The 17866-nt window shown below is 29.4% G+C and overlaps 1 protein-coding gene across 1 annotated transcript in view; it reads left to right on the forward strand.

The window, feature by feature from the left end:
- LOC145306487 (uncharacterized) overlaps window positions 1-17477 on the forward strand; it is a 28645-nt gene extending 11168 nt beyond the window's left edge. Inside the window, exons 3-9 of the mRNA XM_080148617.1 lie at window positions 738-860; window positions 4649-4721; window positions 11473-11573; window positions 12259-12325; window positions 15995-16062; window positions 16666-16759; window positions 17187-17477. Of these exons, the coding sequence (XP_080004743.1) occupies window positions 790-860; window positions 4649-4721; window positions 11473-11573; window positions 12259-12325; window positions 15995-16062; window positions 16666-16759 (474 nt within the window). The 5' untranslated portion in view covers window positions 738-789 and the 3' untranslated portion in view covers window positions 17187-17477. The remainder of the gene's footprint in view (window positions 1-737; window positions 861-4648; window positions 4722-11472; window positions 11574-12258; window positions 12326-15994; window positions 16063-16665; window positions 16760-17186) is intronic.
- The last annotated feature ends 389 nt before the right edge of the window (window positions 17478-17866 follow it).

Consider the following 17866-nt stretch of genomic DNA (forward strand, 5'->3'; position numbering starts at 1 on the left):
TCCCAAGAGAAATCGCCCCTAGAAAAAAAATCGCCTCTAGAAGAAAAAAAATCCCCCCCCCCCCGAAAAAAAAATCCCTATCCCAAAATTTTTCTACTTTTTCTTTTAAAATCTATAATAATAAATTGAGTTATAATGTTCGACTCTCCTCAAGTGCCCCTAGAGGCGTAGCCGCTAGTTAAGAATAAGGTAATATAATTTTGGTGGCAAAAAACTCTGTGGGATTTATGTCTAATTTTTTGTCCTAGCCCTGAAAGATTCCCTATACCTATCCTATCCTATAAAGTTAGAAATAAACACACGATAAATTATCCCCCTACCCTCCCCTAAGTTTCAATTTATTTTTAAAAAGGGGGGAGGTCGCATTTTTTCTGTGCTTAATCAAAGATTTTGAAAAAGGCCATGGTATCTTTTAATACCTGAAAGACCTAACTGGGGTTTGTTGGCAATACTATACCCTTCATTTTTTTTTTAAATCAAAAAAATTGCAAAGCACCATTAACAGGAGTTACAGTGGCAGAATAGTGATTTAGAGGACAACTTCTGTTGAAAGTTAAATGATTGATTGAATTCTCAAAATCTATGGGAACACAAATTTTAGGTTGATTTACTCCAGGAATAGAGATAAGCAATTGTTACTAGAGCATCTGGATGTGCTTTTGTTTGATAGGATGTTCTATTTAGATCTTTTAAAGGCTGCTAGTTTTACAATTACTATATTTTTAATATTATTTTAGATTGAAAACTACTCCTCCTTGTAACCAACCAACTCACAAACACACAATCACAATGCTGACAATGAAGACATCCGCCATTTTCTTGGGAGTTTGCGCTTGCGCAATTGCTGCTCCACAAAACAGGTGAGAGAAGACGACATATTATTTTCCCCGCCATTTTTAAAACTACTACCTGACTTTTCACTCTTTTTTTATTCCTAGAATGTCTTAGAATCTGACTATTTTCAAATGGACCAAAACCAGTTCTAGGCCTTACTTAAGTAACATGTTACTTATTTTAGACAATTTTCTTCAAAAAAGAGAAAAGAAAAATCACATATTTATTTACTATTTTTTCCTTGAATTCTTAGATTATATTTTTTGTGTAGCTGATTTGATAATTAGATGCAATCTTTGATTATATAACTTTATAATTATGTGAATATGGAATTACTTAATGTGACAAAATAAGTTTGTTTATGCCAAGTTTGTTTGACCATATGTGTAGTTGGATAACAAGGATGACAACATTAATAAGCAGAATATTAATTTTAAAGTATAAAAAATATATAAAAATGTTACAAAATTGTGCTAATAAAGGATACTATTTTGAGACATATTTTCATTTTAGGACTTGATTATAGAGATTCTTTGCTCTTAATATTGTGCCTTGTTATCTCAGAAATCAATTTTCTAAAAGAAGATGAAAAATTATAAAATTAATCATAAATGTGTGTCAATAATAGTAAAAAAAATCAGGCAGCATGTTTTGAATGAAAGTAACGATTTTAGAGGTACTACACTGTCTAAATCCTACCTTACTGTTACAGGAGTTCTCATGCAAATTGATAACATTCCTAAATCTACGATAAGAGCTAACTGTTAAGGATGGACCCTAATTATATAGAAGCTTCGATTTCAATAATGTGCATCTAAAATCTATCTATCTTTTGATCTTAACCCTGAAAAGTTGATAACCATCTGTTGAAAACAAGATGGCGGATTTAATTATATTGAAGATATTATTAAATCTAACAATCCATCTATTAACACATCTATTATAGAAAAACTTCTATTTCATTTCATCTATTAATTGCCTTTATATGTATCAGTTTTATTCTACACGTATTAAACCATCATGATATCAACTCATATACAAATCCATTTTTTCTGTTTTGATTCATCTTTTATCTATAATGGAATAATACACCACAACGTTGTTAAAAAGAGACTATCCAAGGAAAAACACACATATCTGTAGTAGGAATATTTTATCTATATTTAAAGTTTGAAAAGTAACCTCCAGCTTAGGATACAATACCAAAAATTGTTGTTATCAATTGACAATTAGGGTTTACATTATAAGATAAATTTTTACTAATATTTAAGAGTAATTTGTAATTTTCCTCCCTTTATTACTCCTTTCTTCCTTTATACTGTGTCTACTCCACTGTCTAATCTATATTTAGGTATATATTGCCTACCTATACATTCATAAAAGGATCAACCTATCTTACTATACTTCAGTATGTTTAACCTTGAAAAGTTGGGTAAAACAATATGTTGGTTTCTTCAAACTATTTATGCAAGATATATAATCTATTTATCTTTTCCATCTGTTAATTCAGTAATCCATTTCTCTATGTATCTACCTACTTGTGTATTATAAATATTTATTTTATGTATCTACTAGAGTTGGCTCAATATAACTATATCGCTATTGGCTAGTTTTCTATAATTACATAACTATTTATCTATTTCTCAATAAATCAATTTTTCTCCCCTGCCATTACTATCTAAAAGAAAGAAGCAAATATTTATTAATTTAAATGATTTTAAAAAGATCTTTTCAATTATATTTTTGTCACATAACCATCACCAAAGGGTTAATATGATTAAAATTTTAGTTTTAATATTTTAACACAAAGGAAGTGTCGCCACAGTCGAATTCTTTTAAAATAGAGTTTTCTTAGATTTACTCTGTTATGAACGTATATTTTTATTTTATAAAATAAGGATTAAATACTTCAATGTAATTCAAATATCTACATGAAGTGAAAAACTTAATTCATTCCATAAACAAATATAATAAAGGTCTTATCACTTTGGTCAATGAGAGTTTAATGAGGATTATTGGAGCACTATGAGTTTTAAACACTTTACCATTGGAAGACTCGAGCTCATTTATAGACGTTTATTTCCTATATAGATCTGTCATGGATCTTGATGCAATAAATGTAAATGTTAAAAATTCGAAGATTTCATAAAATAAAAATAATCGCAAATATACTTAGTAAATAATTTTTTTAACGCCAATTCATCAGCAATTAAAAAAACATTGTATTCATCTGTTTATTTCTTCTCTGTCTATCCATTTATTCAATGTAAACATTTATTGTCTAAGTATATTACATTATTGCTTAAGCTTTTAACAGTTTCTAATATCTATGTATTTATTAAATTCTCATTTTTTTGCTATAATTATAACTGTTTCCAAATTAAGTGGTGTCTATCTATGTATTTTTATCATTCACCTATTAACTAATAGATATATCTTAAACCTTCTGTACCTGACATACCCTAAGTATTGAAGGTCAATAATCAATGGTTTAATATATCTTCTACACTTCACTCTTAGTAAGATGCATTTCATGGATGAAATGGATAATGGATATTCCTAAAAGTAATGCTATTAAGAAAAAACTGTTTTACTTAAAGATAAAAATTTCTAAATGCTAAACCAATAACTAGAGTTTAAGTTCTTCTAATGGAGGGAGGAGGTACACCCCTACACCCACCATCTATAAAGATTAATAGGGCCTCAGGTAACACTAATAAAGCCCTACACTAGATACTGTTTTCTTGGCAATTCATTCAGGGGTAGTTATTCCATAAGTAATAAAGGCAGTTTATCCTGTATCTTGTTTTAGGAAGGGGTAGACACCCTCAACTAACCCCCTTCCTCAGGCCACTGCCTAATTTATCAGATGAAATAGATTAATATTTTGTTAGTCTTTTGTATTGTGTTGAAGCTTGTGACTAAGATGTGGCTTTACATACCCAAATGTTCCTTATCCAGATTGCAAAATTCATTGAAAATTTACCTGGCACAAATTTAGTTTACTTTAGTTAAACTAATAATATTACCTTGAACAGTAATTAATATTGCATAATTATACCTAATATCCATATGCTTAGCATTTTGAAGAAAAAAACATCTCAAAAGTTAGTGGTCTTACTCATTAATGAATTTAGTTTTTAATTTATCATTCATCTATTATCAGAACATTATTCTTATTCAATACTCCTTTCTTGTCCTCCTATAAATATATCTCATTTCTGCACATTATAACACTTTATACAAGAACATCAAACTTTAATATTGCTAGTAGATTACAAACTAACGAATTATGTCATTTCTAATTTTTAACTCTAAACTGTCAAAAATCGCCAAATAAATAGTAGTTGCCTTATTCGTTACCTCATAAAAAATAACAAAAAAAAATTAGAGTCCCAAATCCCTGTACTTTTATGCAAAAAAAGTAAGCTTAATAAATCTGCAAAAAAATGAATAATGAAATGTTGAAAAAATATGTTACTTACTTTTACAGTGAGACGTTTCATTATTAGAAATGTGTTCGTTTTTCATGCATTTTTTTTGCATATATCAATTAATTAATCTAAGAATTGTATTCTATTCTTGTTATTTAACCCTCTTCCTTTTGCACTGTCAAGATTCATTTGCCAATTTTCTTTTTAGTTGCAAAGCTGTTATAAACTTACTATGTCTGTCTGTTAGTCCGTCTGTTAGTCCGTCTGTAATACAATGTAGAAAATATGTTTTTTTTGGCTGCTCTTTAAGAAAAACTAAAAAAATTGGTGATCATTTTTTGTACCAATAAATAATTTTAACTATTTTCTTCTAATTTCAGAGTATTTGATTTGCTATCAGAAGACACATTTATTGACGATTCAATCAACATCATCGATGACACAAAACCTAAGGTGAGATTTTTTCAGGGATTTCAAGGGATAAGAAAAATGGAGGAAAAAGTGATTTACTTCAGCAATGATGATAAAAAAAGATTATAGGTTGAAAAATTTTGACACTAACTAATCAAGATTTGATAAAAGTACTTTACAAAGGAGAAAACTTCTTTATAAAACTTTGGGAACCACATGATAATTTTCAGTCTAATGTCCCCGTTCTCACTGGATCATTTATTCGTGCAGCTACTATACATGTAGAATAAGATATATAAGTTTTCCGGAATTTTAATGTTAGGGGGAGATTTGATATATGCATCAAATTTTAAGGATTTTTTTTATAAAATTCGTTTTTTGTATAATTCTTTATCTAAAAGCGGAAATGCATTTTAAGTTAATTAATTTTGACCAATAGGATAGGTGGATTTTAAACTACCTGTGCTCTAATTGGTTGAATGATGTACGCTATCCAATCAGAGCGCAGATTTTTTAAATCCACCAATCACAGATGCCAAAATTAATTAACTTAAATTGCATTTCTGCTTTTAGATAAAGAATTATAGGAAAAACGAATTTTATAAAAAAATCCTCAAAATTTGATGCAGATTTCAAATCTCCCCCTAACTTTAAAATTCCGGAAAACTTATATATCTTAATGTAGAATATGTCCGTAAAAAAACAACGATAGAAAAAAAATTTTTTGTTCATATATCTTTTTTTAAAATAGTGATTGTAAACACAAATGTTAATCAAAATAGTATATTTTTCTTATCTTATGATTCCTACCCTTTTAATCGTTTTTAATGCTCTAAAGAACAATTTAATTATTTTATATAACATAAATAAATATTTCTTTTTAAATAAGTATGTAGGTACACTTTTAACCCGCAAAAAAAAAATATTAATGATATTCCAGAGAGAGAGGAGACAATGGACTGTTTATTACACTAGTCCCCAAAGTTTTATAATAACAATTTCTTATTAGTTGGCTTAACAACTTTGGGAACTTTGATTGGTTGTTTCAAGTCGAGTGCTCAAACGTTTGTAAGAATTGTAAGGAGTAATTTTGTGTATCATCATTGAAGAAGTACATCAATTTATCAGTCATAGTCTTATCCCTTTAGATCCATGATTCTAATCACACATTATACAAGTGCTTACTATAGTCAAATTTTTTTAAAAATCTAAACTTAAATTGCACTACATAAGCACAATATACACGAACTGACTTCATGATATTACAGTCTTACTATGCACACAATGCCATCGAAGGTGATTTGACTTTTGTGCCAGAACCTGAATTGGGACATAGTGCATTTCATTACCCTAGGTTAGGTAACTTCATTTCACTTTTCAATAAAATCTAAAATGCAGCCGTTTTTGCAGGAGGTACCATTTTCTGTGAAAATTTTAGAGGAAAATTCAACAGTTTTTAGTTAATTTCTACTTCTATTTTCAACTGAAGAAAAAATCCTTTTGTGTATATACAGAATCATTGTTGTTACTTAATCTTATCAACAAAAAAAATTTAAAAACTAACCCATAATAGCCGATTTTTTATTTTGTTCAATATGGGTAAAATAAAAATATTACCATCTCCAAAGGGTTAAAATCAAAATTTCAAAGCTCTAAAATGTTGTTCATCGAAAATAAATAGCAGTTTATAAGGACTTTTTGCATCCATCTTTTCATTTAACAGGGGAAAAAACCAAAAATAGAATCTATTTTTTCAGTGTTGACATAAAAAAAGCATTTGATAAAAAACTATTAAAAAATTATTTTTTAAAAGTGCTAAAAAGTAATACAGACTATTCAGTCTTTACCTCTGACATTAAAATAGATGTAAAAAAAGTATAGCAGCTAATTAAAATAAATTTTCTTATGGAAATTCTCATCAGAGCATTACTGATAAACCAAGGTCTTATTGGATAACATACTAAATGCTCCTTTAAAAATTTGTATTCTATGAGAAAATCATGTTTTGAAACGGACATTTCAAATTAAAGAGTAGCTTCAAGTGACTAGCTGTTCCCAGAGTGAGAGATACCAATGTTTATTACACTAGTCCTTAAAGTTTTACAATTATGTTTCTTATTCGTTGGTTTTACAACTTTGAGGACTTTTTTAATTGGTTAGTTTATTAAGTTGACTGTTCAAACGTTTCAACCACTAATCTTAAGCTCCAAAGAAGGTAGTTTTGTGTTTCAATGGATGTACATCAATTTATTGGCCTTTGTCTTATCCCTTTAGATCATTGAGTTGTTTTACCCTTTGACTTTAGGGCGATATTGATCTTGAAAATAGTCTAAAACCACACCAAAATAAAAGTGCAACCAAGTTGGACCAGCGATTTCCGAGAATTTTGGATACAGACAAAAAACCTTAGTACTGTATGTATATTAGAATGACAAGATTGAATGTTTAATGTCTATTTTATAGGTAAAATTGTCTTTCCAACTCACGCTCTCTTATGCTCCCTCTCTCTCTATCTCTCTCAACCAATCTCCCTCTCTCTCTTTGTTTCTCTATCTCTTTCTCTCTGTATTCAAGGGTGATAAAAGGGAAATGCAGTTCTTCATAAAATGTTGTTTCATGGGGTTGTATACATCCCCTTCTGCATGATTTTGATCCAAAATATTGCAGACTATATTGTAACATACCCTTTTTCCAAAATGATCATGTTTATGGGTTGCACTTGTTTTTGAGAGAAGGCATTTCCCCTACTTTTACTGTAAATACCGCTCATCTGACATAGCAGCAGTAGGTCTTTATTTTGTCTTTAGTTATGAAATTTGTTTAGGCTAAGATTCGTACCTTTCTCTACTATGTGCAGATTTGCTGAATGCTATAGAAATATTACTATTACTTGGATGTTGCACCAGATTTTCGTGTACTCTAATAAAGTAATTCTCACAGCCAGCTAAAGTTACAATATTCCAATCAACCCTCTGGCTGAACAAACTATAATAAACGAGGTACATATTAGCTAGCTAAATTTGCGACAAATTTTCCCTTGTTAATATATACATGTATTCTATATACATTGCTAAAGTAAACCAGTTTTAAAAAATATAAAAAAGATAAACGGACATTGGAATTATAGAGTAGCTTCGCAACTAATAATGGATATATTATTATTTGGATTTTCATGTTCTCTAATAAGGCTAAATTAACATTTCCCCCTCTACCACATTTATATCCTCCCCTCTTTCTGGATGAACAAACTGACCAATACATGGGTTTCGTGTTAGCAAGCTTAATTGATGACAATTTCCCCCTGTCATAATATCCATGTATCATTGTATATTCTACATCCATTATTAAAATTGTGACTATTTCTAAATTATGTTTATTTGGGATTAAGTCGGACAGAAAAACATTGTTTTTAATCATATTTTGTAAAACTAGGGGATGCGCCACTAGCATTTAGAAGCTTTTAATTCAAAGGGATGGGGAAATTTCTAAAATCATTCCGGGACCAGGTAAAAGCAGTTAGTGAAAGGTTAGTAGAATAAAACCTTCCATCACATTTTCTACCGAATCAAACTTTTGAATAACATAGTTTAAATTAAGCGACACTTTTCAAGTTCGAGAGTTTAAACAAGAACTATTTATAAAATAATCTACATTTCTAATTATATACTGCTATGCTAGTCATATATATGTCAATATAAATTCAAAAACTTTTTTATTCTTTAAAGATTAAATAGATTCTACTTTTTAAAAGCTACTCTATAATTTTAAATGTCCATTTGAAAACATGATTTTCTTATAGAATACATTTTTTATAGAATCTTTTTACAAAGGAGCATTTAGTATGTTATCTAATAAGTCCTTGGTTTATCAGTAATTCTTTGGTGAAAATTTTGTAAACAAATTATCATAATTGTCTGCTATTATAAATAGATTTTTTTACATCTAATTAAATGTCAGAGGTAAAGTTGAATAGTCTGTATTACTTTTTAGCACTTCTTTAAAAAATTATTATTTATATTTTTAATCAAATGCTTTTTTTATGTCAACACTGAAAAAACAGATTCTATTTTTGGGTTTTTTTCCTGTTAAATGAGAAGATGGATGCAAAAAGTCCTTATAAACTGCTATTTATTTTCGATGAACAACATTTTAGAGCTTTGAAATTTTGATTTTAACCCTTTGGAGATGGTAATATTTTTATTTTACCCATATTGAACAAAATGAAAAATCGGCTATTATGGGTTAGTTTTTAATTTTTTTTTTTTGATAAGATTAAGTAACAACAATGATTCTGTATATACACAAAAGGATTTTTTCTTCAGTTGAAAATAGAAGTAGAAATTAACTAAAAACTGTTTAATTTTCTTCTAAAATTTTCACAGAAAATAGTACCTCCTGCAAAAACGGCTGCATTTTAGATTTTATTGAAAAGTGAAATGAAGTTACCTAACCTAGGGTAATGAAATGCACTATGTCCCAATTCAGGTTCTGACACAAAAGTCAAATCACCTTCGATGGCATTGTGTGCAATCTTTAAAAATCAATTTATCCTCATATGTAAAAGAGGTAGAATGCAGGGATATAAAAGGATAAGACAAAGATCGATAAAATTATGTACATCACGAATAATGGTACACAAAGTTACCCCTCCTGTAACTTAACATTAGTGGCTTAAACGTTTGAGCACTCATCTTATTGAATCAACATATCAAAAATAACCAAAGTCCCCAAAGTGGTTAAGCCAACGAATAAGAAAACGTTGTTATAAAACTTTAGTAGGTTAGTGTAAGATTCCTCCACCCTCCCTAGATAAATCGCCCCTGAAAAAAACGTTCAGCCTCTTAGTATATTTATATTTTTCCCTGTTGGAAGGGAGCGAAGCCACCAGTCCCCATACTGAACAGTTAAAAATCTTAAATATATAAATTTTTGCAAATGTATAATAAGGATGTTTTCATGATCAGTCAAAATTTAACTAAAACATTTCGTTATTCATATTCACAAGCAGATTTTAATATTTAATTACTGTAGACTAAAGAGCAGATTAATTTAATGTCAATTATCCTTCCCTTTATATCTGGAAACACCAACTTTTCACTACATATATAACTAGCGGCTTTGTCCCTGGAGGCATATTAGGGGGCGAGTGGACGGGGGATAGGTGGTAGACTGTCCCTCAATTTTACTTTAAAGAGTACTAAATAAAAGTATAGGAAACCTCCCTTAAAATAGGTTTAAACCTTAACTAGAACTTTTAAAAGCTTGAATATAAAGGAAAACTATATCAGTGAGATCTTAAGGAAAAGACACACCCAAAGACATCATTTTACTTTTATATAAAGATTAAATAACCAGCTATTAAGTTTTGCCAATGTATTACATGCGGAATAATTTTGCAGATTTTACAAAACACAAATTTGCAAATCGGCGGTGCATAAAATTCGCAAAATATTTAACATTACGAAAAGTGCAGCGTAATTATAATTTATTGTATTAAATTATTAAAATTAAGTTCATTTAAATCATGTGTACGGATTAGTAATTTTAAATGTATATTTTTTTTAAGCTGTGTTTTCTTTACTAAAAGGGTTTTCGCATAAAATAAGTTTAAACATAAAATAATTGTCCATATAATGAAAAAATGTATTGAATATTTGTAATGGCATTCTGATTGAACTATACATGCTTTAAAAACGCCTTTTCGAAAGCGCCTTTCAAAAATAACGCACACAAACGTTTAGGTCTAACCTCAGAGAAATTGCAGAGAAGCAAAAATGATGCACACCCTCAATCATGATAAGCAAAATTATCCCCTAATATCAAATTTTAGGTGGATAAGTTTCAACAATTGTACCAGCCGTTCAAGTACATGAAGTTTTTTTTTAAATATTCATAAAACTTTGGATACTAGTATAATCTATATTACAATTCAATTCTACACATATTATGAAAGTCGTCTTGATCTGCTAATACTAAATAAGTATATAAAGGCGCAGCTCACGTGCAGAGTGGAGGGAGGAATCAAAGAAATAGCCTAAATCCATCCCAAAACTTAAACTTACTAATAAAATAAGTATTTACTAAGCTGAGGAACTCAATTGCATACTGTTATATGAAAGTTGAAAAAATATTCAATTTCTTAATTTTATTACTCTTATTTTTATTTGCATAATGATAATTTTTAAAATTTAATTTACTTCACAAGGAAGTAAAAACAAGGATAATTTTGTCCATTTACAGCAGGGATTTTGAGGGATAAGACAATGTGCTAGCATTTGATTTACTTCCCCGATTATGATAAACAAAATTCCTGTAGATTCAAATCATTGATTCATAAAATTTGGTTCAGCTAATTCAGATTGGATAAAAATAGCTATTTTTTTAAAGATGAGAATTAAGTGAACATAATAATGCATATATTTTGTTAAAAATAAAAATTTTTTTCGCTGTCGGCCTATTAAATTTATAGAGTAGCTTTACTACAAAATTAAAATACAAAGCCACATTCATTTCTTATTACTTCATAAAATGTAACTAATATTAAGTTGTTACAATTTTATATATGCAATCAAAGATTTTATTTTTGTGTAATGAATTTACCCATTTTATGACTGATGTGTGTCCGTCCGTCTTTCTGCGTGTCTAAATCTAAATGTTCTATTGTGATGGTGATTTTTAGGCAGATAAAGCACACTTTAACCATATTAGATTATTAGAAGTATTTACTATTTAAAGTTTGATCATTCTATGTTTATTATTTTACTTTTATGAAGTTGTCAATTTTGTTTTTCAGTCCTCTGATCCTAAGAGTATACCCGACGACATCCCCCTTGGCAGCCAATTTGCCATTGGGTACCTGTTCCCTGACAGAGTGGGCGTGGTTACTGGCCACAGGTAACTGGCTTGTGGTGAACGGATGGATAGATAGATAGAAGCAGGTCTCGGTCGCCGCGCGTCAGCCGAGACTTTTGCCTCGAATTTTAACATTTTGGGATTCTTTGCAGAAAAAAAATAAAAGAAGGATTGCCATATTTTGGTCAGGTTTAGACTTTCAGTTTATTTTGTAAATTGTAAAGGTTGATTTCCTTGAGGCTTACATATGGCTGTGGCGCAGCTGCCGAGCTCTGGATATAAGGGTGGATGGATAGATCAAATAAAGCAGATAAACGAATAGATTGATCTATATCTTTTGTGGATAGGTAGATTGAATGCTTGTGGACGGATGGATAGATTGCTAGATAGATGGATAGGCATATAGATGGATACGCATATAGATAAATAGACGGATAGATGGAGGATAGATGGAGGATATATGGATAGAAAGGAAGGAAGATAAATTAAAAATAAAGCATATGGGCGGATAATTTGACCTATATTTTTATGGACAGATAGATTTAATGCATGTGGACTGATGAATAGATTGATAGATGGATAGACAGATAGATAGATGAGTAGATGGAACCACTATGGAAGATAAACAGATAAATTAATGGACGTATTGAGTGATGAATGCATTAAAAAAATTGAATAAATTAATCAAATATAAGAAAATAGACTTGATTCGAATATTTTTTTTTAGAATTCCTATTGAGCTCTTCCCAATTGAAACTCAAGCTGAAATTTTGCAAATTCCAGCCCCTAACAAGGTAAATATCTAATAACAGCTGTTTTATGAATCAGGTTAACTATATTTGGTGGGTTCATTCTTGCTCCCCCAACTGTTCCCTTCCCACCTTCAGCTGTTTGACATTACTTGTGTAAAAAAATAGTCTACTTTTCATTGCTAGTTATATCTTCTTGTTCTTTGTATAGCGAAGACCACGCAGAATTGTTCTCTAATCTTCTTTGGAGTTGGAAACACTAGAGGCTCCGCTGAAAGAAATTTCTTAATCTTGCAGTTCACTTAGGAGTTCCCTTCTCCAGGTTGTTTTGGTCTACCTGGTTTTCTCTTTCCTTGGGGATTCCAAGTCAAGTATTGATTGGTTAAATCAAGATGTCCTATCCTTACTTAGCTTGGTTTCATGAAAACACTATGGGTAGCTTTATCAAAACATGCCTTTTTATTTAAGCTTACTGATTTTTCGTTAGATTTCTTCCAATTAAACAAATTGAACAAAAACTAGTGTTTTTATTATTTTGTAAATTATGACCTGAAATCCTCACCAATCAAAGTATGTATAGAAAACATTTTTTTCCATAAATTTTAAAATGAAAATATTCAAATTTTAATGGTAAAATTTGCAAAACAAAAGCGTTTTAACATTATAACCAAAGTTTCTGGAGGATGTACTTAATAATAATTCATAAGAGAGTCTTTTAATCTTTCTAATGTAAGTTTTCATCTTTGTTTTTTTTTTATTTGGCTCAACTTTCATGGAAATATCTTTTACTATGAATTAATTTCTGCTAAGTCTTTGCTTTTCATTAGTTTTACAATTTTCTAGTAAATTTTTTTCATGAATTAATGAGAAGGGGTTTAAAGTTTTGAGGGGGGGGGGGAGGCTAAAGTTTTTTTTAATTTTAGGGGGGTTAAATGGGAGGTTTTTAAAGTAATCATTCCTTGGAGTACAAGAAAGCATTAGCTCCTTGGCTATTGCTGCAAAATTTACAAATTTTTAATATTGAAATTATTGTATGAAGATGATAATAACAATTTTTTGCTCCTTGCTTCATTGATCAAATTTCTTACTACAGGGTGTTTTTTTTTAATAAGACAAAAATATTACTTAATTTAACCCACTTGCCATTGACAGAAGTTAATGATCTATATCTTAATTTCTTCATTGGGTTGGGGAGTTTTGTATAAGAAAAAAATACTTAGAGATTTTCAACAAATTATCCCTTAAAACCGGTTTTTCCAAAGTACCTATTTATGGAAGATTTTTGGATCATGACAAATTTGAAGTGTGTGCAAAAATGCATACATTTTTAAAAATCAAATTGCACAGCTTGTGTTAATAGTAGAAAAATGCTATGCATACCGTTAGAATCGTCATAAACTCTAGTTTTTGGAAATATATGTTTCATAATTATGCTATTTGTAGTATAGAAGCTACGTTGGAAAATGTGCGAAAGGTTGAAAAGTTTTAAGTTAGTTGGGACATTTTACCACGTAGCTCCTGAACTATGCGTAGTACAAAAATAGTTCTTTAATATCTAGAAACCTGAGTTTATGACGATTCTAACGGTGTGCATAACATTTTTCTACTATTAACACAAGCTGCGCAATTTAAATTTTTATAAAGTATGCATTTTTGCACACCCTTTAAATTTGTCATGATCCAAAAATCTTCCAAAAATAGGTACTTTGGAAAAACCGGTTTTTAAGGGATAATTTGTTGAAAAGTTCTAAGTATTTTTTTCTTATACAAAACTCCCCAACCCAATGAAGAAATTAAGATATAGATCATTAACTTCTCTCAATGGCAAGTGGGTTAAATTAAGTAATATTTTTGTCTTATTAAAAAAAAACACCCTGTATAATACAAGGACAGGTATTTTAAAAAACAAATAAGAAAATAATAAGATCATCCCTTGTAAATTTGTAAGACCAAAATAACTGGTATAAAATTTGTTTTATATCTATCTTATATTATTAAATTTTTGTCTGGCGCTAAAAATCTCAAAAATTGCTGGTATAAAAAGGTTGTACTTATTAGCCGAAAGCTGTATAAATGTGTTAGGGTGGTTTTAGGCTATATGTATGACCTCATGAGGCCTCCCCTAGGGGGTAGGTAGGAAAGACACTTATTATACCCAAACTTTTACTAGCAAATCTACGGGATTTTTTTAAAGATTTTTCTTACTTACAATCTTTCAGACAATAACCTTAGCCTTTAGGTCTGACAGTAATGCCAAGGAGGCCATTAAATCTAGATTTGCTATTAAATTTCTCGACATAAACTGCCATGAACACGAAATCTGTTAAATTACACTCAAATTACAATCAATTTACAATTACAATCAATTTGTTTGCCCAATCTGTTTTGTGCTTTGCTACTTATTAATCCTTGTTTTAGAGCATATCTTAAAAACAAAACATTTTAATTATTGTTTTAAAATGGTAATCAAATATGATATTTTTCAAAGAAATTTGCAACAAAAAAATCTTTTTTGTTATTGTAGTTTAATTGATACTTTGACTATTTTCGTAGCTACCTTATAACTAGCTATAATCTATGATATATGTATATATCTTCATTTAATTGATTAAACCGTCCTTGTTTATTAACATTTCTAAAATATAAACTTCTCTTGAGCTTTGACTGGCTAAATTATTATTATCATTTTTATATACTCTTATTTTCATCTAAAATCTTTAGCTTGTTTTTGCTGCTCTTCTCATGACACAATTGTCTTTGTTTAGTTATGTATTTGATTTTTTGCAAAACTAGCCTCTGGGGGCACTGAAGGATGTTGTTTTTTTTTGGGTTTTTTTTTAACTTGAAACTTTTGTGGGGGTTTGAGTTACACAGACAAACACACACCCTGATATTTTTTGAATAATTTAGAATTCTTGGAGCTATAAAATATTTAAATAAACTTTAAAAGTCAAATTAAGAAAAGATCAGATTCACCACTGATTATACAGACAATATGGGAAGGTCAGGGACAGAAAATCATTTTCTTGAGAAAACAAATCAACATAGATTTTATCATTAATCCCAACTACTTTGTTTTTAAGATAAAATCTAATTCTAAAGTTGTATACCTTTTAATAAGAGTAACCATTTAAATCATTTCAATTAAGTTACATACAAGATTTGTTCTTAGTTTATTTATTTTGTCACAGGAATTTCACAATTGACAACTAAGTTAAATAAAAAAAAAACATTCAAAATGGCTTAAACTTATTTTTTTCTTTTTCCTCATCCTTTTCTGTGGTTAAGATTGATATTTCTGGTTTGAGACTGAATAATAGAAAGGAATATTTTGTTCATCCAGCCATGATATTACTTTTACTTTATATTCAGGAACAGGGATAATGCAACTTAAAGAAAATCCATTTATTCCCACTTTTGCCTAGGTCTTAATGACTTATATTAAAGTATAATGTATTTTTTTTAATCACATGATATTTTGCTGTATATGCAATTTTCCTCTTTAATTTATTTAAAATATCCTACAAAATTGTATTCTTTGGGTGAAATATTACTGTCTTGTTCTTTTATATTCCAATGAACAAACATTGTAATGAAAAAGATAATAATAAAATTTTTTGTTTAGCCTTTAAAAATCCCACTAATTTTTATCTTTTTTTGTTAATTTTAGGGTATTTGAAATCCTAGTTTTATTTCATAATTTTTATATTTTAGATTGATGAGAGCAAGTATGTAGATTCATCTTCCTTCAGAAGGTCACCAGCAGCTACTCCTGAACTCAGGTAGATAGATAGATAGGGAGATAGACAGAAAGTTAGATAGATAACTAGTATTTTTAATCTTCTCCATTTAGAAGGTCACCAGCAGGTATTCCAGAACTCAGGTTAAGTAGAAAAGTAGGGAGACAGAATGATTAAAATAGATTAATATTGAGATTGACAACAAGTCAGACAGTAAGATAAAAATTCATCTCTTTTCTAGGGGGCAACAGCTGATCATCCTGAAGATAGGTGGTGAAATGGCTGAATATTGAGATAGATAGATAATGCAATTTAGGCAGTACATAAAACTGAAAAAAGTATTGCCAATCTATCTTTGTAATCTCCAGTATATTGTTTTGAAATTTACTTAGTCTCAAATTCCTGATTTATTGTGTTTGACTGTAACAATCTACCCTTAGAAGTCAGTAGTGTATTATCTTATTTTAACAACTTATCAACCAATCCCCCATAACAGATTATTACCTGGGACCCTGGGTGTTTATACTATTGAATATCAAGTGATAGCAAAAAGAAAAGACTGACTTGTAGGATAGGTAATACCAAACTGTATTGGAGAAATGGTAATATTATCTGATAATTATGTTATGTATTAATTTGTTTCAGACTGGAAGATACAATTTTGTCTGGATTGTCCCATGAGACAGATAAATACTACGAGGATACTTTACATGTGTTTGCTCCTTCCTCTTTCTTCTAGGTATAGTTAAATATATTTCATTTTCTTTCAGGGTTATGAATTAAATTTACTTCTGCTCTGGAATAAAATTGTTCTATAAACATAAAAATAAGCATATGTTGTAAGACTAAAAAGTCCATAAAACTAACTATCATTTTTTACTGTTTCTGCCCTTAACAATCTAGAAAGCCAACTAACAACAAATTAATCCTGTAAGTTTTAAATTATGTATCAGCTGATAACTGTCTATATTCTGTCTATGCAAGAAATGTATTAATTTAGGAGAGAAACATTTATGTAATGGCCAATAAAAATATTTTAATATGATTGATTTATGATCCTAATATCAAATAATCGTTTTTTTGTTTGTAGTAATTGATATCTATTTCAAAATGTACTAAAAACAAACACAAATTATAAAAGATTATACTAACTGGTTTTTATTCAGGTCAAAAAATCTACGAATCAGAATCTTGATGTAGAAAAGGCCTGTGACACTCTCGCTACCTGACTGATTCTCTGTAATGTGCCAGTGTACATTTTATTACAATGTCGTCTTTGTAAACTAGTGTACACTTTTATCAAATGTCGTATTCATAACTAATTTGAATTTTCGTATACTATTTTACAAAGTCATTGTTGCTCACTAATTTTTAATTTGTATATATTATACTACTATTTTTATTGTAATTTCATATCTTTGCATTCATGCTGTTGTAAATATATTATATTCAATTTATTTTAGTCTTCAACTTTAATTTTTGTTTAAAAAGACAGAATCCATATGTAAACAGAAGAGGATTTCTGTAAGTCAGTGTGAAGGTACTGAAGGATCTTGTTAACCACCAAGCTAAATCAATGTAGATTATCAGAGTCCAGGGGGGGTTTATAACTATTTTTGAGGAGGGTTGCTAATATATATTTAATAGACATTGGTCATTATGTTTTTCCGGCCAGGGAAGGCAATTTAGTGACAAGGAAGGGCGAGGGGAGGTTAGGTTATTGTTAAATTAGCCAGCTAGGAGAATAATTTTATCATGGTATGCAAGAATCACTCAAAATATCCAGTGATGTACTTTAAGAAATGTTAGCAAGAATATAAATTTTGTATTTGATAATATATTCCAA

Source organism: Acartia tonsa, chromosome 14 (genome assembly GCF_053477335.1).
Source record: "Acartia tonsa isolate MP-2025a chromosome 14, ASM5347733v1, whole genome shotgun sequence".
NCBI classification, from domain to species: Eukaryota; Metazoa; Arthropoda; class Copepoda; order Calanoida; family Acartiidae; genus Acartia; species Acartia tonsa.